This window comes from Camelus bactrianus, chromosome 9, assembly GCF_048773025.1.
Source record: "Camelus bactrianus isolate YW-2024 breed Bactrian camel chromosome 9, ASM4877302v1, whole genome shotgun sequence".
NCBI lineage: Eukaryota > Metazoa > Chordata > Mammalia > Artiodactyla > Camelidae > Camelus > Camelus bactrianus.
In genome coordinates, this window is record NC_133547.1 from 1315140 (window position 1) to 1339809 (window position 24670).

Genomic DNA, 24670 nt, shown 5'->3' on the forward strand with positions numbered 1-24670 from the left:
AAAGGCACTGCTTCCTCCAAAGCTCAAAATGCTGACGGAGTGACACCGGGAGAAGATCTGAAGGCAGTCTGTGTATTTGGGGACCTCAATTAGTTGTCCTTGGCCATTTTCAGAGGCGTGGGTCTATGAGAAGGGCCTCTGGAGCCATCTCTCTAAAGCACCAATCCCACGGAGGGTAGCTGGGATCTTCCTAACACCGTCCTCCCGCAGACACCAGCTCCCCACCTGCTTGCCTGGGCACCGCCCCTCCTGGACGCCGCTCCCTACTCTGCCCATGGCTCCCCATCTTGTTCCGACTTACAGGTCACACCTGGCTTGGTGCACTCACACCCTAATCTTTTGAAGTGACATAAAAATGGCAACTTGACTTGCTAAGCTCTTAAAATTTACCACATTAATGCTTTGAGATGGATTGCTTTGAATTATAAGTTCTCATTACTATTAAGGTATGGAAAGGCCAACGCATCAGGAGACAAGGGCCACAGAAGGGACGGTTTGCTCCTCAGAGTCCCCCAGAGGGCAGTACCACACCACGCGGGGCCACGTGAGGGCACCAGGGTCGGCCGGGGGTATAGGGAGTGCGAGGAAAGCCCGGGCAACGGTCTTCATTGTGCTTTTCGCCGGAAAAGCATCAAGGAGGGTCAACAGGTTTAGGATTGGGTAGTCTGAATAAATTCAGAAGGAACTGTTCTCAGGTGCCTGGTACCTGGCCCCAGACCGATCAGGCCAAGGAGACAGTGGCTTCGTGTGTGCGACATCAATAGACGGCAGCTAATGGGCACGGGCTGTGGACTGGTCTGCACGTGGAAGGCCCGCTCACAGGGCAGTCCTCTGCTGCTGGTAAGCAGCAGCTCACCCGGGGAGGAGCAGTCTCTCCAGCATCAGCAAGGGGCCAGACGCCAAGGTGTCAGAACAAACACATGTGCTTAGCGCACGGACCTCTGAGCTAGAAAGCAGAGTAGACAGACATTCCCTTCAAGTCATCCAGCAGCTTAGAACAAGGCCAGGAAGTATAACCAAGTGGTCTGACTCCCAGAGGGCCCACACTCTTGACGCTGCTCCAAGGAAGGAAAAGTAAGCCGCTCGTTTACAGTTCAGCTTAGCCCATTCGACTGGGAGATGTGCGACCTACCTGTGAACAGATGGCAGATCTTTAACCCTCAAAACGCAACCAAGGCTGCTATGACTGAGCATTCCAGAGGCACCTCAGCATCCCACAGCTGAGACAGGGCGGGCAGTCGGGGGCCAGAGGATGAGTACGAAGGGGAGAGGCATACTCCCAGGGACCAGACTCCTGCAGGTCTCCAGCGTCACGGCCCTGAGGAACGCCCTCCCAGCTGGAGCCAAATGCTCTCCTATCCTGTCAGAAAAATTCACAGACATGTCCATGAACCCGACAACGCCTGCAACAGCACACTCTTTAATCTACAGTTATGCACACTGAATGATGCACAAATTATTACGACCTCGCATTCTTTAATTTTCTCTTCGTTGAAGTCAAAGGCTACATGTTTCAACAGTGGGAACAAAGAGTGAGAAGTCGTTGAAGTATGTGCAACGGAAATACATAGCATTGACCTGGTCATTACACCTTTGTAGAAATAAAGGCAAACAAAGCGACTATTTGCAAGTCAAATCACTTGAAGACATGTCTAAATAGACACAGATTTATTGAGAGGCAAGATCCTTTCTCACCATTCTCTATATTTTGTCATCACTAAATAAAATCCCGACCACTTTTTAAGAATTCCCACTGTGATATAACTAATCGTTTTAGTTACCATGATTTACATGTATATAAGCCTTCACCTCAAAGCACTGATTTATTTTTTGTTGTAGCAAAGTGTTTTTGTTAAAGAAATCTGAACTCCCTTGGCATGTGGTATCATTCACGTCACTGCGGAAAAAGCGTTAACATATTCATGCTATCCTTTGAGCTTCAAAGTTTGCCCTTGGCTGAAGTTTGGGACCTTAGATTTCAAGAGGATTCCTATCATTCCCAGAAATGACAAGTGGCTCAGTGTCCCTATTGTGTGTGTGTACGACGTGGCTTACGCTGCCAACACGCTGTGCCTCCGGACGGCTAGAATTCTGGTGATGCTCTAGACAGAGAGCCCCATAAACGTCACAGGCACTGGGGTTCCAGCGAGCTTCCCCAGTAGGCACGTCACACCTGCTGTCATAACACACGGACAGAATTTAAATTAGGCACTCAGAACACCCAGAGCTTGTCCCTGGTCCCTCTGGACTCAGCCTTTGGGTCTTTCGCCTTGGCTGAGACTGTATGACAGCACACTGAGTCCTCTGAGTCTTCCTAGTAAGTCAGCAGACCTGGGCAGTCATGAGGATTCTCAACAGTCATTCATTACGACTTTCAAAGTCTTACAGATCTGACCATAAAAGCACAGGTAGTCTCTCCTTGAGGTCCATATAGGTCAAATACTGTGCCAACTACAGGCACAGCTTTGTGCAGACACTCTGTGAGGGAGGCAAACAGATGTGTGTGGCCTCTCACTACCACACACACACACCGAGTGTCTACTAAGGAAAATAAAAAGGTAAAATGAACAGAATCACACAGTGGCGGGATGCAAGAATGATGGAAGGAAAATGGCTGCGAGGTGTCTGGCATGGACAAGAAAGACAAGACAGTGGGATTCACTGAGGGAAGGTACTCTAACACAAGATCTAACACCAAGTGCCTGTCTAACCCCTCCTCTACCTACCTGCTCCCTCAGACTCAGAGGCTATCTGTACTTCCTACAGAGTTACAAGAGATGACGCAGCCACTGAAGGCTGAGTCTGGTTTCTCAGTCCACCCGAAGGGATGCCCATCACGAGATGCACTGTCAAGTGACAAAGGCGGTTACAGAGCAAATGAGTATAATCTGATCAATTTTAGTAAAAATGAATAGTGACCAGGAAAACGAAGATTCATACTATAAGAGGGAATCTGGGAAAGTGCTAAGGACATGGCCTTCGGGGTCAGCCTAAATGGCCTCCACTCCTAATCTCATACTTTGTCATAAACTTTGAGCAATTCTCTGAATCTTTCCATTCCTGTGTTTTGACTTGTAAAATGAGGATAGCATTATCTACCACAAAGACTTGGTGCAAAGGTGAAGGGCTGATGTGTTTAAACATTCCAAACAGTGGCTGATGTAGAGCAGTGCCACATTTGCTTGCATCCTCGGGGCGATGGCCTGGGCCACACGGCACAGGCACAAACTCAGGGAATGCGCATACACACAAGGTGTGGAAGTACGAACAGCAGGTGACAGACGTGAGAACATGCAAGCTGGAGATGCGGATCTGGGGGAACGCTGTAGATCACTGAGTGTAAAATGCTTCGAGTGGGAATTAACTCACTCATAGAACACATCACAAGTGAGAAAAAGAGAGCCCTGGATGGATCCCAGGAAATACAATTGTTTGATACATAGACGAAGACACAGACCCTCTGAAGAAGGGCAGAAACTCACAGAAACCAGGAAAGGACCTCAAGTCAGACAGGTGGGCAGCCGTCTAATTCGGGGGGCGGGAGGAGGAGTAAAGGGAGCTTTGCGAGGCCTGCTTAAGTCAGGTGATCATGGTGGAGGTCATTCTTTAGTTGTCAGTGGAGTGAAAGGGACGCGAGGGGGTGAGGACAGAGCAGTTACACAGGGTGCATCTGTGAGAGAAGAGAAGGAGCTCAGTGTGCATGCAGGGCAGGAAGTGCCCACGGGTGAAGAACCCAGATAAGTTATGAGGATAGAAGGGCCTTAACAGGGAGATGTCAAAGACCAAAAAATAGAGGTGAAAAAGAAAGACAGAGGTCCTATATGAGTTGGTGAGTATGGAATGTGTTCAACCACGAAGAGGAAGAATGATCCTGGAAGAGGAATGAGTGATCCCCTCCTCCACTAAGGGTGTAACAAGTCTTGGAGAATTAGGGAATTTTACACACAAATCTTCCCTGGAGAATACAACTCTGAACAATCTGCAGGTCACCCACAGTATATTTTTTTCTTAAGAAATATTTGTGGATACCAACGTAGGAGACTGCAGGTTTTCTACGCCTCCAGATAATTTAGAATTTCTATTCCAATATCAAGATAAATCATCAGAGAACCTTTGACTTTAGACTACACAGTTTTGCCTGTTATCTCAAGATATCTTTGGCACTGGAAAGTATGCAAAGAAATAGAAGATGTATAAAAGAACCAAAAGGAAGTCAAACAATTGAAAAATTCAAAAACCTAAATGAAAACTCACTGAGTGAGTTCAATAGTAGATTATATATGAGAGAGACAGGAATCAGTGAGCTCTGAGAGATCAATGGAAATTAATCAACGTGAGCAACAGAGGGAAAACAGACTTGGGGGGGGAGGACAAAAAGATGGGAGCCTGAGGGTCCTGTGGAACAAGAACCAGAGAACACCATTCATGTTATTAGAACCCCTGAAAGAAATGGGCTGAAAAAAAAATACTTAAATACTTGAATAACTAAACATTTCCTAAATTTGCCAAATGGCATACACACGATTCAAAAAGCTATGCAACCACCAAACAGAAAAGGCTTCCCAAATTTTATGGCAGGTTACCTCACAATCAGTCAAACTTTAGAACTCTATATACAAAGAAAAAACACTTTGAAAGGACTTGACAGAAAGGATGCATTCCAGATACAGAAATAATGAGTCAAATTCCAGTAGATTTCTCACCTGAAACCATGGAAGACAGAGGGAAATGACATGCTTTTCAAGTACCAAAAGACCTGCTGACCCTAAATCCTATATCCCACAAAAATATCCTTTGGGAATGAAGGAGACATAAAAACATTTTTAGTTAAAAGAAAATAAAAAACACTTGCTACCAGAAAACCTACCCCAGAAAACAGACTATAGATGTTGGTGGGTAAAATATTAAAAAGGAACTGTTAATGGAAGAAATCCAAGGATTTCAAGAAGGAATAAAGAACAAAGTAACGAGTAAAAGTAGAAGTAAACAGACTGCGCCCCTTAAGAATTTTGTAATTACCGTTTGACAGCTGAAGCAAAAAAGAACATCATCCAATATGGTGCTTGGTATAAGAAGAGGAAGTACTTAAGAAAATTATATTAAAGAATGGGGAATGTAAAGAAACCCAATGGAAGTAAGGTTTCTACGTGTCAAAGTGCCAAAATGCTGATACTAGGCTATGGTAAGTTCTGTATGTACAACACAGCACCTAGAATAACCAATAAAATACAAGAGATATGCTAAAAAACATCACAGATGCATCAAATGGAATTCCAAAAATTAAAGTAACCCACAAGAAGGCAAAACAAAGAGAACCTCACTTTCAAAACCAAAACCAAACAACGGGGCAGCAATAAACAGGGAACAAAAACATCATAAAATGGCAGACAAAAGCCCTAAAAATATCAATAATTATTTTAAACTTAAATGGTCTAAATATACCAATTTAAAACAGAAATCAATAAAATGGATATAAGAAAATGAGTTAAGTAGATGCTATTCACAAAATTCATATATTACATTACTTCAAATGTAACAATATAGATAAGGTTGAAAATAAAATTATGGAAAAATATAAACCATGCAAACATTAACCAAAAAATAGTGACTATATGAAAATCATATAAATACATGTCAAAGCAAAACAAAAAAATTACAGGAGCAAAAAGAAACCAAACATAATGACAAAAGGGTCAATACACCAAAAGGACATAGCAATCCTAAATGTGTATGCACCAAACAGCAGAGGTTTGAAATACAGGAAGAAAAAAAACAACAGAACTTAAAAGAGAAATAGACAATTCCAGAATTAAACTGCAGGACTTCAACACCCCGTTCTCAGCTACAGACAGAAATACAAGACAAGAAATCAGCAGATACAGAAAATCTGAAAAACATTATCAACATCACCAGCATCGGGTCCACATTTATACAAACTCTACTAATGACAGTAGGATACACATTCTTTTGCAGCAGCCTTACAGAACATTCATCAAGATACACTACATCCTGGGTCATAAAACAAACCTCAACAAATTTAAATAGCCAAATCAAACATAAAACAAACTGGAAATGAATGGGAAAAAAACATAAAATACTCCAAACAGAGAAATTAAACAACATACTTCTAAATAGTTCATGGGTTAGACAAGCAGTCTCGAATAAAGGATTATTTAGAACTGAATAAAATGTAATTAGAACATAAGACAAGATACTAAAACAGTGCTATGAGGGAAATTTATAGAACTTAATGCTTATATTAATAAAGTAAAAAAAAAAAAAAAAACACCTCAAATCAATAAACTAAGCACTCGCCTCAAGAAACTGCAGAGGAAAATACTACCAAAGCAAGTAAAAGAAAAGATTAATAATAAAGATCAGAAAAAAAATCAGTGAAATTAGGAAAAGAAAGATATAGAGGAAAAAAATGATATAAAGTGCTGGTTCTTTGAAATGATAAAAATGAAATTGATAAATGTCTAAGAAGATTCACAGAGATAAAACAGTTAACCCATTTCCAATATCAGGAATAAAACAGAGGCTGTAAGTATAGATTCTGCTGTCATCAAAAGGATAATAAAGGAATACTTGAAACAAGAAAATTTAGATGAAATGGGACAATTCCTAGAAAAAGATAAACTATAAAAACTTACCCAATATGTAATAGATACTCTGAGTAGTTCTATACACATTAAATAAAATAAATACATAATTAAAAAACATCCAAAAGAAAAATCTCCAGGACTAGATGGTTCACTGGGGATGCTACAGAACATTAAAATAACAAAACCAATGCTATACAACACAACAGTCTTCCAAATAACAGAAGAACGCCTCCCAACACGTTAGGAGGCCGGACAATGACCACTGGGAAAAAAAAAAAAAAGAAAAGAAAGAAAACTACATATCATTGTCACTCATTAGAGGAAAACTTCCTCAACTAAATACTAGTATATTAATACTGTAATATGATGTATAAAAATAATTATACTCCATGACCAAGTGGGGCTTAGTCCAAGGATACAAGGCTGGTTCAACAGTCAAAACTGAAATAAACCTAACACCTTATATCAACAGGCTACAAACAAACAAACACAGGATTCTATCAATTGATTATGAAAAAAAGTATTTGACAAAATTCAACCCTCATTCACAATAACAAACAAATCTCAGCCAATGAAGAATATGGGAAACTTTATAAACTCAAGAAAGCTCTACAAAGAAGACCTTACTATTAACACCATACTTAATGACGACAACCTGAATGTGTTTCCCCTAATAGCAGGAATCAGGCAAAAACATGTTTTCTCACTACTAGTATTCAATATCATATTAGAAATCCTAGCTAGTGCAGTAAGACATGAAAAAGAAATAACAGGTATACAAGTAGGAAGGAAGAAATAAAGCTGTCTCTATCAGCAGATGATATTTCTATGTAGAAAATCCCAAGGACTCTATCAAAATACATAGCTACAGTTCAGTAAGGTTGCATGAAAAAAAATTATATTTCTGTACACTACCAAAGACTGGGAGGAAATTAAAAGGTTAAAAGTCAATGCTATTTTCAATCACTCAAAAAAAAAACAAACCTATATATAAATCTTATAAAAACTGTACAGGATTATTGAGACGTATAAAACAATAATGAAATAAATCAAGTCGTATTAAATAAATGTAGAGACATAATATATTCATGAATTGGAAGACTCAAAACAGCAAAGATGCTGACTCTCAACAAACTGATCTGCTAATGTAACTCAATTTCTAGCAAAATTCAGTCTTTTTTTTGTGTAAAAATAGACAAACTTATTCAAAATTTACATGGAAATTCAAAGTAACAAGGAGTGCTAAATCAATTTTAAATAAGAACAGAGAGGAATCACTTTACCCTATTAAAAGACTGACCACATAGCTACAGCGGTCAGGTAGACCAGTAATAGTACAGAAACAAGAGAAAGTCTGAGTATTAGGTCTTTAAAATCATATGAAGAAAAGACTTGTCTTTTAAAAATCAAAGCCTAAATAGTCTTAATTGGTACAATAGAACGTGCCCATCCATATCTGGATTTTCATCTCCTTAAATATAAAGGAATTTGATTGCTCAAACCACTATTTCTCACAAAAATTAAGGTCCTTAAGAATAGAGACAATAATTTAGAACAAAAAGGATATTCACTGAGAAGTTTCCAGACCCGTCTAACTCTCCTTACACTGGACAGCAATGAATGTATATACAAGACACACAGAGTCTAGATCTTGTACCAAGGAAGCAAAATGCTCCTCCTGCCAAGTAAACTAAGGAACCATGACAAAGTGCCACAGCTTGGCAAGGAGTGTGAAAAACTTTTTTGTAGTTCATTTTCTATTCTGAGTCTCTCCCTTCTTTAAAAAAAAAAAAGAAATTCCTGAGATAACACTGCAGTGTAAACTAAGGTGAAACACATAGCTGAAGGTTCTCCTAAATGCATAATAAGCACTGGGTCTCTCTCCTAGATGGAGTCTCAGATGTAGAGTAAGGCTCTAGGTTGGGTCAATCTCTAACATGACTCTTTAGATGACAAATGACATCCTCCAACAGGCTTTCTCACAGGGAAGGAAATTGCGGGCTTTCTCTTTGGTATGAACGATCAGGTTCTGAGTAGGATGTTTCCTCTGGCAAAAGATTTTCCTCAGCGGTCACATTCAAAAAGTCTTTCCCTAACAGGAGCTCTTGAAGGTCAACCGAGGACTGCCCACTTGTGAAGGGTCTCCCCACATCGGTCACGCTCACGGGGTTTCTCCCAGTATGAACCCTCTGATGCTGAGTGAGGGAGGAGCTGCGACTGAAGGCCTTTCCACACTCACTACACTCATAGGGCTTCTCTCCAGTGTGGATGATGGAGTGGCGAATGAGGTTTGTGCTCCAGCAGAAGGTTTTCCCACACTCCATGCATTCGTAGGGCTTCTCTCCACTGTGTATCCGCTGGTGCCTGGTGAGGCCGGACCTGCGGTTAAAGGCCTTCCCACACTCCGTGCACTCATAGGGCTTCTCTCCAGTGTGGATGCTGAAGTGTCGAATGAGGTCTGCCCGATTGCTAAAGGCTTTCCCGCATTCTTTGCACTCAAAAGGCTTCTCTCCAGTGTGGGCCCTCTTATGCAGGATGAAAGTGGAGCAGTGGGTGAAGGCCTTCCCACACTCACCGCACACGTAGGGCTTCTCCCCAGTGTGGATCCGCTGGTGCCTCTTGAGGTATGACCTGTGGTTGAAGGCCTTCCCGCACTCCAGGCACTCGAAGGGCTTCTCCCCCGTGTGGATGACGTAGTGGTGGATGAGGGCGGCGCTCTCACAGAAGGCCTTCCCACACTCACTGCACTCGTAGGGCTTCTCCCCCGTGTGGCTCTGCTGGTGCCACATGAGGTATGACCTGTGTTTGAAGACCTTGCCACATTCGAAGCACTCATACGGATTCTCACCACTGTGGATGATGTAGTGTCGAATGAAACCTGGCCTATCTCGGAAGGCTTTCCCACATTCTTTGCACACAAAGGGTTTTTCCCCAGTGTGGCTCCTGTTATGCAAAACAAAAGTGGAGCGGTGGGTGAAGGCCTTCCCACACTCACCGCACTTGTAGGGCTTCTCCCCACTGTGGATCCGCTGGTGCTGGGTGAGGTGTGACTTGCGGTTGAAGGCCTTGCCGCACTCCATGCACTTATAGGGCTTCTCCCCCGTGTGGACCATGTGGTGCTGAAGGAGGTAAGTGCTCTTACTAAATGTTTTCCCACACTCTGTGCACTCATAGGGCTTCACTCCAGAGTGAATCCTCTCATGTCGGGCGAGGAGGCGTTTCTTGTTAAAAACTTTCCCGCATTCGTTGCATTTAAAGATATTTTCCTCTTCCTGAATGATGAGATCTCCACCTGCTCCACACAAGTCATGGGCATGGGCAGCACCTGCCGGGGGGACTGGCTCCTCTACAGTCCTTGAACACACACCATCAGCTGTCCCTAAGCTGCCATGTTCAGAGCTTGGTTTCTGAAGGAGCTTCTCCTTCTGGGGCTCTGTCTCTGGTTTCAAGTGTCCTTCCTGCATCTCCAATGACCCTTTTTGATCCCCAGTTTGGCCTAACTGAGAGCCCTTGGAAACTCTTTGTGTTAATTGTCCCTTGAGTGAGGCTCCCTCAGACTGGGCTGGCTCACAAGGGGTAGGTTCTGCGGTTTTGGGTTTTCCTTTGTCACCTGAAAGAAATACAATATACAAAAAGACCTGTTAATAATGCCAACATAGAAGAAAGAAAATCAACATTTCAGTAAAAAAAAATGAAGATGAAAATAGTGCCTCTGTATCTGCCATTGTTTCCTACCTCTGAATTCCAGGATAACAATTTCTTTCTTTCCTTATTCTTGAACTGTTGACACCTTAAAAGGGAGACCCAGAGAAGTGGCTGGGTTAGGAGACAGGGTGCTGGAAAAAGACACAGTCAATTCCAGACTGGATAGTCATGCAAATAAGTAACTCATCTGGGCCCACAGATAGTTTATGTTGAAGAGATGACTCAGTGCGAAGCTTGAAAGACCACCTATGTGATCAAAGTTGGGGCTCTGAGTCATAAGATAACAACTAGACCTCCAGGAAGAGACAAGGAGAGGGCAGGGACGAGTCATGCAGGTACTGATTCACTCAGTCGTACTTATGTAACAAGACTCAGTGACATTCTTGGGTTGGCAATACTTCACGCATATACTGCCATCCATCAATGCTAGGAGGCTAATGAGTCCTGTGGACATGGAATCTTATGATTGGAAACTTTCCAAAATCTGTTCCTGAAAAACATCTGATATAGACCTACTGGACAAAGACTTTACAACAGCCATCTTGAAGAAGTTCAAGGAGTGAAAGGAAGATATGGAGGAAGTCAAGAAAACCAGATAAAAACAAAATGGAACTATCAATACAAACAGAACCTAAAAAGGAATACAAAAAATTCAGGAGCAAAAAGTACAAAAACTGAAATGAAAAAATGACTAGAGGGATTCAAAAGAAAACTTAAGCAGGAAGAAGAAATAATCTGTAAATTTGAAGATAGAACAATGGAAATTACTGAGTCACAGAAGCAGAAAAAAAAAAAGGTTGAAAAACTGTGAGTACAGTCTAAGGGATCTGTGACACAACCAATGAATCAATATACTCATTGTGGAATTCCCAGACAGAGGAGAGAGACAGGGTTAGAGAGAATATTTGAAGAAATAGCTGAAAACTCCCAAATTTTATGAAACATCCAAGAAGTTCAATGAATTTCAAGAAAAATAAACTCAAATAGACTCACTGAGAAAAATTATAATCAAACTTTTGAAAGCCAAAGATGAAGAGAGTATAGCAAGTGTGAAGCAACTTGTCACATATAAGAGGTCCTCAAAATGATTATCAGCAGATTCCTCATCAGTAACTTGGGAAGCTGGAAAGTAGTGGTTCAACACATTCAAATGTAAAACAAACAAAACAAAAGTGTCAAGGAAGAATCCTGTATCTGGCAAAACTGTCCTTCAAGAATGAAGAAGAAATTAAGACATTCCCATATATAAAAGCTGAGGGAGTTTGTTACCACTAGATTGGCTCTGTAAGGAATTCTTAAAGAGTCTTCCAGGGTGAAATGTAAGGACACGACACAGTATTCAAAGCCATACGAAGAAATAAAGATCTTGATAAAGGTAACTACGTGGGCAATTATAAAAACTAGTATTATTTTGTAACTCCACTTTTTGTTTGTTTTTACATATAATTTAGAAGACTTTTTAAAAATTGTTAACCTAAAAGCTAATATTAATTATAACTTTAGTTTATAATTCCATCTGTAGTTTCCAATATAATTTAAGAGACTAATGCATTTAAAACACTTAGTAGTTTAAGTTTCTAGGCATACGCTATATATAAAGATGTAATTTTGTGACATGAACAATGGAAAGGGATGATGACAGAGCTGTAAAGGAGTATTTTTTTGTTATTGCAGGTAGACTGGTATAAAATCAAGTTAATGCTAAAACTTTAATATGTTACATGTAATCCCCATGGTAACCACAAAAAATATAGCTAGAGAATATATGCAAAAGGAAATGAGAAAGGAATTTAAATACTTTACTACAAAACATCAACTAAACACAAGAGTGTAATACAGTAAACAAGAAACAAAAAGGTTATAATGCATACAGAAAACATATCAAAATGACAGAAGTCTCTCCATATCAGCAATTACTTTAAATGTAAATGGATTAAACTCTTCAATTAAAAGACAGAGATTAGCAGAATTGATAAAAACATGATCCATGGGAGGAAGGAGGTGCAAAGGGATAAACTGGGAGCTCAGGATTTGTAGATACTAATTACTAGATATAAAACAGGTAAACAATGAGTCTCTCTTTTTGTGTATTTCATTGATTTTTTCTCTATTGTTAAAATTCTATTATATCTTTAACAAAGACAACAAAAAGCTGGCTCTTTGCAAAGATCAACAAAATTGAGAAACCTTTAGCTAGATGAACTATAAAAAAGACTCAAATTACTAAAATCAGAAAAGAAAGTGGGGACATTACTTGATTCTAAAGAAATAAAAACAGAGCATAAGAGAGTACTATGAAGACCTGAAAACCAACAAATTGGAAAACCTAGATGAAATGGACATATTCCTAGAAACATAAAACTTATGAAAACTAAGTCATAGAGAAGTAGAAAAATCTGAATATACTTCTAATTACAAAAAAGATTGAATTAGTAATCAAAATCTCCCAGCAAAGAAAAAACCTGGGCTTGATGGCTTCAATGGTGAATTCTATCAAACATTTTTTAAGAAGAACTAGGACCAACCCTCCTCAAAATTCCAAAAAACTAAAGAGAAGTAAACACTTTGTAATTCATTCTGAGACAAGCATTACCCTAATATCAAAGTCAAATACACTACAAGAAAACTACAGAGCAATACTCCTTATGAACATTGGTGCAAAAATCCTGAAACAAAATATTAACAAAACAAATTCAGCACCATATCAAAAGGATCATACACCATGACCAAATGCAGTTTATTCCTGTAATGTAAGGCTGGTTTGACATACGAAAACTAATAAACATAATACATCACATTTACATAATGAAGGAAAAAGTCCATATAATCATTTCAATTGAGACAGTAAAAGCATTTAACAAATTAGACAACCTTTCATGACTTGGAAAAACAATACTTCACAAACTAGGGATAGAAGGAAACTAGCTGAACATAATAAAAGCCGTACATCATAAACCACAGCAAACATCATACTCAATGATGAAAGTCTGAAAGCTTTTCCTCTTAAGATCAGGAACAAGATAAGGACATCCATCTTTACCACTTCTATTCAACACAATACTAGAAGTTCTACACAGAGCAACTGGCGAGAAAGAGAAATCAAAAGCATCCAAATTGAAAAGGAAGAGGTAAAATTATCTTTGCTTCTGGATGATAGTTTCTTATATGTAAAAACCACAAAGATGCCACAAAATAACTGTTACAATAAATGAATTCAGCAAAGTAGCAGGATACAAAGTCATTACACAAAAAACCAATTGCATTTATATACATGAATAATAAAAAAATCTGAAAATTAAATTACAAAGTTTCACTTACAATAGCATTAAAGAGAATAAAATACCTAGGAATTAATCAATGAGATGAGACATTTGTGCAACAAAAACTGCAAAACACTGCTAAAACAATTAAAAATGATGTAAATAAATGGAAACAAATCTCATATTCCTGGATTGGAAACCTAATATTATTAAGACATCAATACTACCCAAAATGATCTTATAGTTTCAATGCAATCTCTATCAAAATCCCTATGACATTTTCTGTAGAAATAAATAACCCACCCTAACATCCATAATGAAATCTGAAGAGACCCTGAATAGCCAAAACAATCTTGCAAAAGAAGAACAAAATCGGAGAACACGAAATTCCCAATTTCAAAACTTACTACAAAACTACAAAGATCAAATACAGTATGGTACTGGAATAAAATCAGACAAACAAACCAATGGGATAAAATCAAGAGCCCAGAAATAAACCTATGCATACATTATCAAATCATTCTTGACAAGGGTGCCAAGACTATTTAATGGGGGAAAGGACAGTGTTTACAACAAATGGTGCTGGGAAAACTGAATACCTACGTGCAAAAGAATGAAACTGGACCCTTATCTAACATCACATAGAAAAACCAGCTCAAAATGGATAAAGATCTAAAACTATAAAATTCATAAAGAAAAGATAGGGCAAAAGTGGCATGGCATTGGATTTGGCAAAGATTCCTTGGATATGACGCCAAAGATACAGGCAACAAAAGAAAAAATAGAAAAATTGTAGTTTATGAAAATTTAAAAATTCTGTGCATCAAGACACTATCAATAGAGTAAAACGGTAATTCAAAGAATGTGAGAAAACATCTGCAAATCACACATCTGATAAGGGATTAGTATCCAGAACATATAGAGAACTCAAACTTAACAACAACAAAAAACAAACAACCTGATACAAAAATGGGAGAAGGACTTGAATAGACATTTCTTCAAAGAAGATATACAATGGCCAAAAAGCAAAAGAAAAGATGTTCAACATCACTAATTATTAGGGAAATGCAAATCAAAACTATAATGAAATACTATCTCACATCCATTAGGATAGCTACTACTGGAAAAAAACAGAAAATAACAAATGTTGGTGAAGTTGTGGAGAAATTGAAACTCTTACACAGTTGATAGGAATGTAAAATGGCATGGTCTCTGTGGAAAACAGCGTGGCAGTTCCTCAGAAAATTAAAAATGGTGTAAAATGACTGTAATTCAATAAAAAAAAGTAATAAAAAAAGAAAATTAAAAATGTAATTACTATATGATCCAGCAGTTCCATTCCTTGTTATATTCCTTAAAGAACTGAAATCAGGTTCTCAAAGATATTTGTACACCACGTTCAAAGCAGCATCATTCACAATAGCTAAAACATGGAAGCAACCCAAGTTCCCATCAAGAAATGAATGGATGAGCAAAATGCAACACACAAACACATACACACAAGAATACTGCTGAGCATTAAAAAGGAATGACATTTTGAGACATGCTGCAATGTGCATGAACCTTGAGGACACTATGCTGAGTCAAACAAGCCAGTTACACACACAAAATCCAGTATCATTCCATTTCTAAAAGGTACTTAGAGTAGTCAAAATCACAGACACAGAAAGGAGAACTGGTTTCCAGGGGCTGGGCTGGGAGTCAGGGGGCGGTAGGGAAAGTGGGGAGGGGGAGGTTATCATCTAATGGGTACAGAGTTTCAGTTTTAAATGATGAAGAGTTATGGAGGTGGATGGTGGTGACGGTGCATGACATTATGAATGTATTTAAAACTACTCACTGTACACTTAAAAATGGCTAAGATGATCAATTTTATGCTACCTGTATTTTACCACATCCACAAAAAATATAAGAGTAACGTACAATCCCTACAAATCAAAAAGAAAATGCAAACAAGTCAATAGAAAACATTCATGAAACATTTCAAAGAAGAAAACTCAATTCAAGGATTGGTATACAATCTTATGATAAGGTGCTAAAGACCCTCAGCAATGAAGGAAAAGGAAATCAGGAGCACATGAGATATAATTTTGCATTCATCTGATTGTCAAAAATTGAGCAGTCTTGCAATATGAAGTATTGGGCAAGGTGTGGGTGGAAGGACCCTCCGTTCCTTCCTGGTGGAAGTGGAAGTGGTACAGACCCTGTAGAACACAGTGGGAATTGTCTTGTAAACACAAAAATTTGCAGTCTATAATCCAACAATTTCACTCCAAGAAACGTCAAAAGACAGTCCTAATCATGTGCAAAATGACCAATATATATGAATGTTCTTGGCAGAACTCTTTGTGAGGATGAACAGACAGTGGATGAATACAATGTGAGACAGGAGCATTTTTAATTGCGTTTCTTCACTGTAAGGACCTTGAGCATATTTTTGTGTTTAGCAGAGAAAAGGACAAAGTTATAAAACAAGAAGAATAACAGTTTAGAAAGCATCTCCACGGAAAGCGCCTTTCTAGATTCTGAGGTGGGAACTGGCCATGCCCAGGGGCAGGACCTCTTCTGTGGGGTGAAAAGAGAAACTATAGATAGGAGAGTCCAAATGAGCGTGGAAGGGCTGAGGACCAAGCAGCAGAAGGGGAAGACTTCACTTTCAACAAGAAAGCTCGCTGACACATCGATGGCCATGTGCTGAGACTCCCGTGGCTGGGGAAGCGGTAACTGTCTGGAACAGAGTCTGAGCACCTGGGGAGCTCATGCAGGACACCGAGCTGACCAGAGGCATAAAGCAGGTGTAGAGACCAGTCAGAACTGTCAGCATCCCCCAGGGAAAGATGGCATGAACGTGGACTTTGAGTGTCCGGACAAAACGGATGGGAGGCGGTGGAGGTGACAGATTCAGAGGATGCACATATGTAAAACGGACAGGATCCGGGGGATGGTCGGTTGTAGGGACTGGTGGGGGGGAAGGGGAGGAACTCTCTGAGGCTGTATCCGGTCTCTGACTGGCTTGCCTGGCAGGACTGTGCCCTCAAACTTAGGAGAGAGTGAGCACACAGTGGGTTCCTTCCCAGGCCTGCTGACTCTGGGTGCCTCTGAGGTATTGGCGTGGAGACGTGTGACAGGTGAGGGCAGAGGCCTGGAGCAGTCAGAGGTGGGGGGCGGGGGGCTGATGATGAGCTGACAGACATTCCCAAGCCAGCCGGCAGCCCGAGGGACTGAGAGGGGAAGGAGTGTGGCTCTGCAGTGGCACCATCACCACACATGACAGCCCCAGTGCTCTCAGCAGCCTGGATGTGGGGCAGAACAGGACAAATGTCTCTTTTGGAAGACAGAGGGACCTAGGGGAAAGGGCTCCACAGCTTCCAAACCATGAAGGGGCCACAACAAGACACTCCCCTAGGGCGCCCAGGCCAGCAGCCTCCCCTGGGGCTCCCGCCAGCCCGCACCCGGGCTCCTACCTGGACAGGGGCTCTGGGAGCAGTCCTTCCTCCCCATCCACAGCTCCTGCCCATGCTCCAGCTGGCAGATCAGCTCAGGCCTGGGAACGGGACACCCTGTATGTGGAGAAAGGAAGAAGACACTAGGATTGTGTGGAAAGAAAGAACAACTCAGGGTCTAGTCTGGGACTTCAGGATGTGGACAAGACCTCAGGACGGAGCTGCTGCCACCCACACAAAACGCTGGACTGCGACCCGGAAACCAAAGGCATGCCATATTGTCATGCAGTTTTTACTCCTAAGTCAAAAACTAACATATAATGTCTAATCATAGTCAAAGGACTGTGTTCAAGAAACTTAAGTGCATTACATCACTTCAAAATGGAAATAAGTCTGTGAATCTATGGAGTAATTCAAACAACTGACTAACTTTTCATTCAAAACAAGGTATATGTCTTCACTGAGCTAGTTTTCCTTTTTTTTAGAACCCAAGCAAAGTTTTGTGTTGTTCTTCCTACAGACCGTGGAGGACTGTATCCTAGAATTTCCTTACAGCAGTCCCAGCAAGCACATATTTTGGTCAGTATCTTTTTTTATTGACATATATTTGACGTACAATGTTTGTGCTAGTTTCAAGTGTACAGCAAGGTGATTCAGTTATATATATTTTTTTCAGATTCTTTTCCATTATAGGTTATTACACGATACTAAATAGGGTTCCCTGTGCCATACAGTAGGTCTCTGTTGTTTATCTATTTTATATATGATAGTTTGTATCTGTTAATCCCAGACTCCTAATTTATCCCTCTCCCCCTTCCCTTTTGGTAACAGCCATAACTTTATTTCCTATGTCTGTGAGCAGCACCATTTTACAGATGAAAATCATACAGAAACCAACAGTCAGGCAGACGATGTGATTTTGCCAAAGAGCCCAGGACTGGTGAATGGCTGAGCCACATGGAGCCCGGTCTAGCCACCTCTGCTCTGCGCTGTTCTCCCACAAAGCTGCACAACCCCGTTTCAGAAGGTGCCGAATCCAGGCCTGAGGATGAAGCGGCTCCTGACGAGCGACCACAGCAGTGGCGGCCGCGAGGTTCCTCGCTGCTAACCTGCACGCAACCTGGTGACACCAGGCGTTGTTCTGACCCGTTTTCGTAAGTTAGGGATTTCCCCTCACTACAGTTCTGGGTCCTAGACACTGTCTTACCCCATTCTACCAATGGGCTCACCAAGGCACAGTCAGGTTCAGTCATTTGCCCAGGGCCACACACTTTTTAGGGAGCAGAGTGAGGATGGAATGCAAGAGTCTGGCTCCAGACCCTGGTCTCCCAAACGCTACAGGAAGGAGGAAACAGCAAGCACCTCCGAGTGGGGCTAGCAGCCTGAGAACAAGTGTAGGGTAGCTGTGAGGCGGGCCTATGAGCACGAAGATCCACCGTAGGCAACAGGGACAGGGGAGGGGCAGACTCAGTGACCCCAGACTTCAGCATTTCATGAAAGATTAGAAAGTGATGAAACAGATAATCCTGCCCAGTGAGGTGGCAACACTGGACATTTACAGAAACTTCAACTAACATCTACTGTCATTAATATTTTACAGAAAAGGATTTTTGCTTCCAAAAAAACCCCACAGAGGACAGCTTCATAAAATGAAGGTGTATGTTCTAAATTCACTGAGGAAGTTCAGCCGCATGAGAGACTTACTGCAGCAGCTGAGCTTTCCTGACCTAGCGGGGGACCAGGAGGCCACGAGAACTGACCGGGGAAAGCAGAACAGCGCCCAGGACAGGCCTGCTATGCGGCCAGTACTGCAGGAACCAGAGCGAGCCATGACCAGCGTTAACAGTAACATTTTTCTTAAAAGTGACCCACTTTTATTTTTCTTATATGCCTTCCAAAAGGGGATCCTGTGTAGCTCTGTTAAGTGGGAGACACAGAGTCACCTGCGTTGATGGCAGGTCACCACGAAAAAATTGCAGAAATGAAATCAAAACCATGAGGTCAGGTCCCAGCAAGCTCCCGCTGTCTGCTCAGGGACGAGCTCCTGCTGGTGAAAGGGGGAGACTGCCAACGGCTGGGGCCGGGGTGCTTAGGATTCAGCACTGAACCCAGATTTTGCCGAAAGGAGGAGGCAGGAAAGAGATAAAATAAAGGAAAGGCCTCCTCAGGTTGTCTCTCAATGCCCCTGATGAAGTGGCCACAAGCCTTCGGAAAAAGGGTTTCTCCACCTCTGCACGACTGACACTTGGATGCAGAAAATTCTCTGTTGAGGAGAAAGGGCGGGAGTGTGTGCATCCCGCACAGGATCAGGATGTTGAGCATTCCAGGTCTCCACTCAGGAGACGCCCGTCGCATCCACATCCCAGTGGTGACAACCAAAACGTCTCCAGACGTTACCGAGTGTCCCCTGGGGACAACATCATCCTTGGATGAGAACCACGGGCTTAGAATATAAAAAGGGTGATGGGAAAACGCAAGTGTGATGGTGGGGAGGGGCCTCCAAGAGATTTCATGGTCAGAACACAGCTGGCGAGCAGGCGGTGACCGCACTGAGAAGCCGAAAGGCCCACGAACACTCACCAGGCAGAGAACAGCAAGTGCAGAGGCCCAAAGCAAGTGAGTCAGGCGTGTGCGTGGGGAACAGCGAGACCCCAGCACGCGCAGCAGAGTGAGCTCGGGGAAAGCAGGGAAGGTGAGTGAGGAGGTCGGCAGGGCCAGGTAGGAAACTTCTACTTAAAAACCTTTCTTATGAGATACCTGAGTATGCCACCCCCTTCCCTAACTTGGTTTAATCTCAGCGACACACATTCCAGTTCTCTAAACATGCGCGTGTCTCCCCCACGCCCGGGATTTACAGCCCTCCCCTCCCTCAGACTGACAGGGCTAAGGCGATGGTCCTCAAGCTGCTGTTTCTCAACCCTGGCCTCCTGCCACTGCGGCCGGCTCACCCTCTGTGGAGCGGGCGCCTTGTCCTCTGCAGGGCGCTGAGAGCACCTCTGGACCCCACCACTAGATGTCGGCCCCACCCGCACCCCAGATGTGACCACCAGTCCTGGCTGCAGATGCTGCCAAGTGTCTCCTTGGACACAAAACCCCCAGGTGCTGAGAAGCACGACTCTGACTTCTCTCTCTTGTACGAGCAGAGGGTCCTGGCCCTGCACTTTGGGCACAAGAGACAACTGTGAAGGCAAAGGAGAACCAAAAAGCCCCACAACCGAGATCCTGGTGTTCAGAACAATACCTGCCGCACTGAAGGCACAGGCCTCCTGGGGGCCCGCCTGCCTCCCCCTCTTCTTGGGAGAACATCCCATCACTCACAGCCCTGCTAACCTGGTGGCGGGGGACACTCAAGCCAACCTGTCTCCTGCAGTCAGCTCCCTCTCTGGAGAGTGAAATAAAAACCTCAGATGGAGGCCAGTCTGTGCTGGGCACTGGGGTTAGAGGCTCAGGGAAGTGTGGGTGGAATGGAATGGGTGGCCATTCCTGCCTCAGGGACACCCCTGCAGGGCCCAGCAGCAGAGGAAGAAAGAGAAATCATCTAAATATGCAAAGAAGTAGAAACAAGGCCTCTGGGGGCCACAGAGAGCAGGGACTGGGGTGGCCACGCCTGTCACAAACTTGCTGAGGCACAAAAGCCATTCTGAAGACAGAGAGGTGAGCAAAGTCAGAGGGAAAAGCCAGGACGAGAGACCCAGAAGCCAGGGCACAATCCTGGTGGCTCCCGGTTCTGGTATCAGTCCCTCATGCGGCCCGACTAGAAATTCTGCCTTTGGGTCCTGCAGAGCACCCCCATTACCTTCCACCACTTTCTGGGAGCCAGAGGGAGTTATGTTTCTTGTCCAAAGAGACACAGGGATAGCAGGCAGGAAAGAGATGAATCTTGAAAATGACTGAAGCTGTGGGGAGAGGGAAAGAGAGCTCTGGAGGCCTTCTTGACCAGCCAAGATGGAGCCAGAAGTTGGGGTGAAGGAAGTGGCAGGTGCCCTACACGGTGGAGTGGTGAGGACTCACCCAGAGACACCAGGAGCCCACGGTTTTCCAGCATCACCTCCTGGTACAGGGTCCTCTGGGCGGGGTCCAGCTGCCCCCACTCCTCCTGGGTGAAAGTCACGGCCACATCATCAAAGGTCACAGACATCTGGAAAGTCAGACCGACACAGGAGCATTAGCCGTGGATGGGATGGAATCAGAGCTTGTCTCTGCCTTGCTGGTAAAGGTGCAGGAAGATCAAGGCCCTAATCACAGAATACCTCCTGGAGGCCATGTGCTCTGTGCTGGGCTGAAGGGGAGGTGGACAACGTTCTGGGCATAACATGATACTGGCAGACCTCAGAAATTTTGCGGGTTTGGTTCCAGACCACCACAATAAAGCAAGTCACATGACTTTTTTGTTTCCCAGTGCATTTAAGTTATGTTTACACTACACTGTAGTCTATGAAGTGCACAATAGCATTATATTAAAAAATGTAGATACCTTAATTAAAAATAACTTTATTGCTAAAATATGCTAACCATCAGCTGAGCCTCCAGCAAGCTGTAATCTTTTTGCTGGTGGAGGGTCTGAATTACTGTGAGAACAAAAAGTAACACAGAGACCCGAAGTGAGCAAATGCTGCTGAAAACACGGTGCTGATACACTTTCTGGACACAGGGTTGCTATAAACCTTCGATTTGTAAAAACACAATATCTACAAAGCACAATAAAGTGAGGTACGCCAACAGTGTAAGAGAGACGAGCCTCCTACAGAGGAGCTGTTGGAAAATGGCACAATCGATGGAAATGACATTCAAACTGTGAGATACAGACAGAAAGGGCTCTGGGACGTCAGAGGAATGAGTAAGTAATGACAATAATAATATCAATAACATGTATCAATAGCAGTAGCAACAGCTGAGCCTCCCTGGTCCTACTATGTGCTGGCCCCACGCCGAGGGCTTTATGTCTTGTCTAAAAGCAACTAAGCCCCAGCTTCTCAGTCATCATTTCCACCACTCTCGACTAAAAACACTCCGTATGGAGTTTGATTTGTTATTGTTACTCCCACCACCATATTCTGTACCTTCTCCTCAATGCCAAATGTTCAGCAGATGCAGAACCACATCCTACTTGACCAAAACCACTAAATGAATATACACAGTCCGGCCACTCCACTCTCACAGCAGCAGCCCCACCACTGAAATGCTCCAAGGCACTGACGCATGGCTTTTCACCTGCACCTTCAGTGCTCACACCTCTGTGCTTTCTAGCTTCACCCGCTCTAACAGTTTTCTTGAGTTAATATTTCTATCAAACACCTGGAAACTCCTAATAAATTAACTGGTGCATATACAGAATCCTACAATATCACTCACTTCTGGTGCTGGATAAACTCACATCACTGGTCACATTTGGGGCAGGTAGATGAGGACAGAGAAATCAACTAGGGCCTCAACAGTGACAACCAGATGATGTATGTTTAAACAATGAAAACTCTCCGGCGTACGATAATACAGCATCCTATATGACTGTTTTAGGGCGCATATTTGGCTTTCTCTGGTTGGTCTTGAGTTACAAGTGAGGAAAGAATTAGAGAAAGGGCCCATGATTAACCTGGTCCTGGCCATCTGGGGGCGACTGTCACAGAAGTCACTGCTTCGCTTCCTGGACTGTCTCTGGAGATAGGAATCTGGCTTCTGGCAAGCCTGACTTAGACCGGGCTGGGTTCCTGGGTTGCTGACTGTAGATAAGAGGCTGGATTCCTGGGCAGGTTGTGTGTCGAAGTTCTATTTTCATATACGTCTGTCTACTGTCCACTTGTATATTCAGTCTCGCGTGTTCTAAGCCTGGAGATAAAGTCAGTGACAAGCCAGCTCCTCTTGTCGTACACAAACACAACTGCAAAGAGAAGTCTAGTGCCTTTCCAGACTTCCACCCAGCTCAGGAGCCCTCTCCGAGCCAGCAGAGAAACCGCAAAGCCAAAAACGTCGTCCACTCACCCGCGCCGGGTCCGTCCACGCCGCCGCCATCATGGGACGCTGTGGAGAGAGCGGCCCGGAGACGCGGCGACGGAGGCGGGTCCCGCGGGCTCAGCCGACCGCCACTCCTCTGCCCTGGGCGTGGTGACCGCTCACCGGGAGGCCCACGGCTCGCTCAAACGCGCGGAGGTGAGTGCTGACCTCCTCTCTGTTCATTTGCGGAGACCGGACTAGACGCCGTCACAGAACAGCTACCCCCTCCCCTCAGCTGGCGTGGACGGAACCGTCGCACACCAATGACGTCCAGCACCAATGGGCCGGAAGTCCCGCCCCCCCCGCAGGAAATGCCCCGACCAGGGTCGTTATTGGCCCAGCGCCTGCCGCAGTCGCGCGGTGCAAAGCCTTCTGGGTAACGTAGTTTTTCTCTACAAACAAGCAGCCGCGGGGCGCGTCCTAGAGCCTATCTTCCTCCGTGTAAAACTTAGCCAGGCCTGGAGCCCACCATCAGACCCGCCTCTTCACCGTGGGCACAACTCGGGGGAGCGGAGGAGCAGAAGCGAGGCCGTCCATTCCACCCTGGGGGAAGCTGGGGCTCAGGAGACGGGGACATTCGCCCGGGATCAGGCCAGGGGAAAGGCCGCGAAGCCCGGCCCTAGGCTCGCATGGGGACTTCGTGCGCCTGGCCTCCTCGATGCTTTTCTAGGGGCTACGGACAAGCGAGCACTCAAAATAACCGCCAAAAGGAGGACGCCGGAAGTCTCCTTCCCACGCAGTGCGCATGCACGGACCCGGCTCTTTTGTGCGTCTTTTGGCCCTGCGCCTACTTCGCATGATGCACTGACCTCTGAGTAATAGACTTAGCCCGGAGCACCCTATAGCGGCTTTGTTATCCCCTGAGGTGCGGAGGCTGCAAGTAGGGGTGGCTTGGAGGGAAGCTCAGGACTCCAATTTCAAGCATGGTCAGTTTGAAATGTCTGCAAGACCACAAAGTGTCTGTTTTAAGGAAGGCGCTTAACCTGTGTATGATCATTGGGAAAGGGTTCGTTTCTGGATATGTACGTTTGGGAGTTGATAGCGTATACGATTATTTCAAGTCACGATACTGGATGAGACCAACAAAGGAAAGAGAATAGATGGGGAAAGGAATGGACAGGGGTGAACTCTGAACCAACTCAACATTAACTAGTTGCAGAAGAGAAACCAACAAAGTCATCTTAGGATTCCTAACATTCCTTCTAGAATTATATTACTCAAAGTCTTAGAAGTCACCTCAATGCCCTTTTGTTTTCTTCTCATGACTTTGAAGGTGAGAGAATAAAATCTAGCTTCTAATGAGTTGAGAATACATATGGTATGAAAATGGAAACATGGTGTGCAGAAAATGCCCTGATTTAATTTTAAAGGTGGAGAAAAGCATACTGACAGGATGTTAATTGAGCCAAGGATTAAGCTGGAGTTAAACCCCATAAGGTACTGTTCATAAAAGGAGGTTATGGAGAAATGTGGCTCAGTTTGTGCACAAGGAACAATGTTAGCCATCACTGGCAACAGTAATTTGCCCAAATTGGAAGAGAAACATAATTCTTCTTTTCACATGTGGTTGACCCTTACAGTTAAATTAAATGGTTTTGGGTTAGGTTGTAAAACAGATATTAACGTTTTTATATTCTTTGTGTGACAGGAGGCAGAATGTTTGGAATCA

The 24670-nt window shown here is 43.4% G+C and overlaps 1 protein-coding gene across 2 annotated transcripts; it reads right to left on the reverse strand.

The window, feature by feature from the left end:
* Nucleotides 1–1456: 1456 nt before the first annotated feature.
* On the reverse strand, nt 1457–23252 carry ZNF805 (zinc finger protein 805). Of its 2 annotated transcripts, none has more exons than XM_010961969.3 (4): nt 22990–23252; nt 21025–21151; nt 17035–17130; nt 1457–10215 (listed from the first exon to the last, which is right to left on the reverse strand). In XM_010961969.3, exons 1-4 carry the CDS (start codon nt 23020–23022, stop codon nt 8585–8587), a joined length of 1887 nt encoding a protein of 628 aa, XP_010960271.2. In that variant the 5' UTR covers nt 23023–23252; the 3' UTR covers nt 1457–8584. The 2 variants fall into 2 exon arrangements, with proteins under 2 accessions (XP_010960271.2, XP_074227035.1); XM_074370934.1 differs by lacking the exon at nt 22990–23252 and adding an exon at nt 22604–22975.
* Between the last annotated feature and the right edge of the window lie 1418 nt (nt 23253–24670).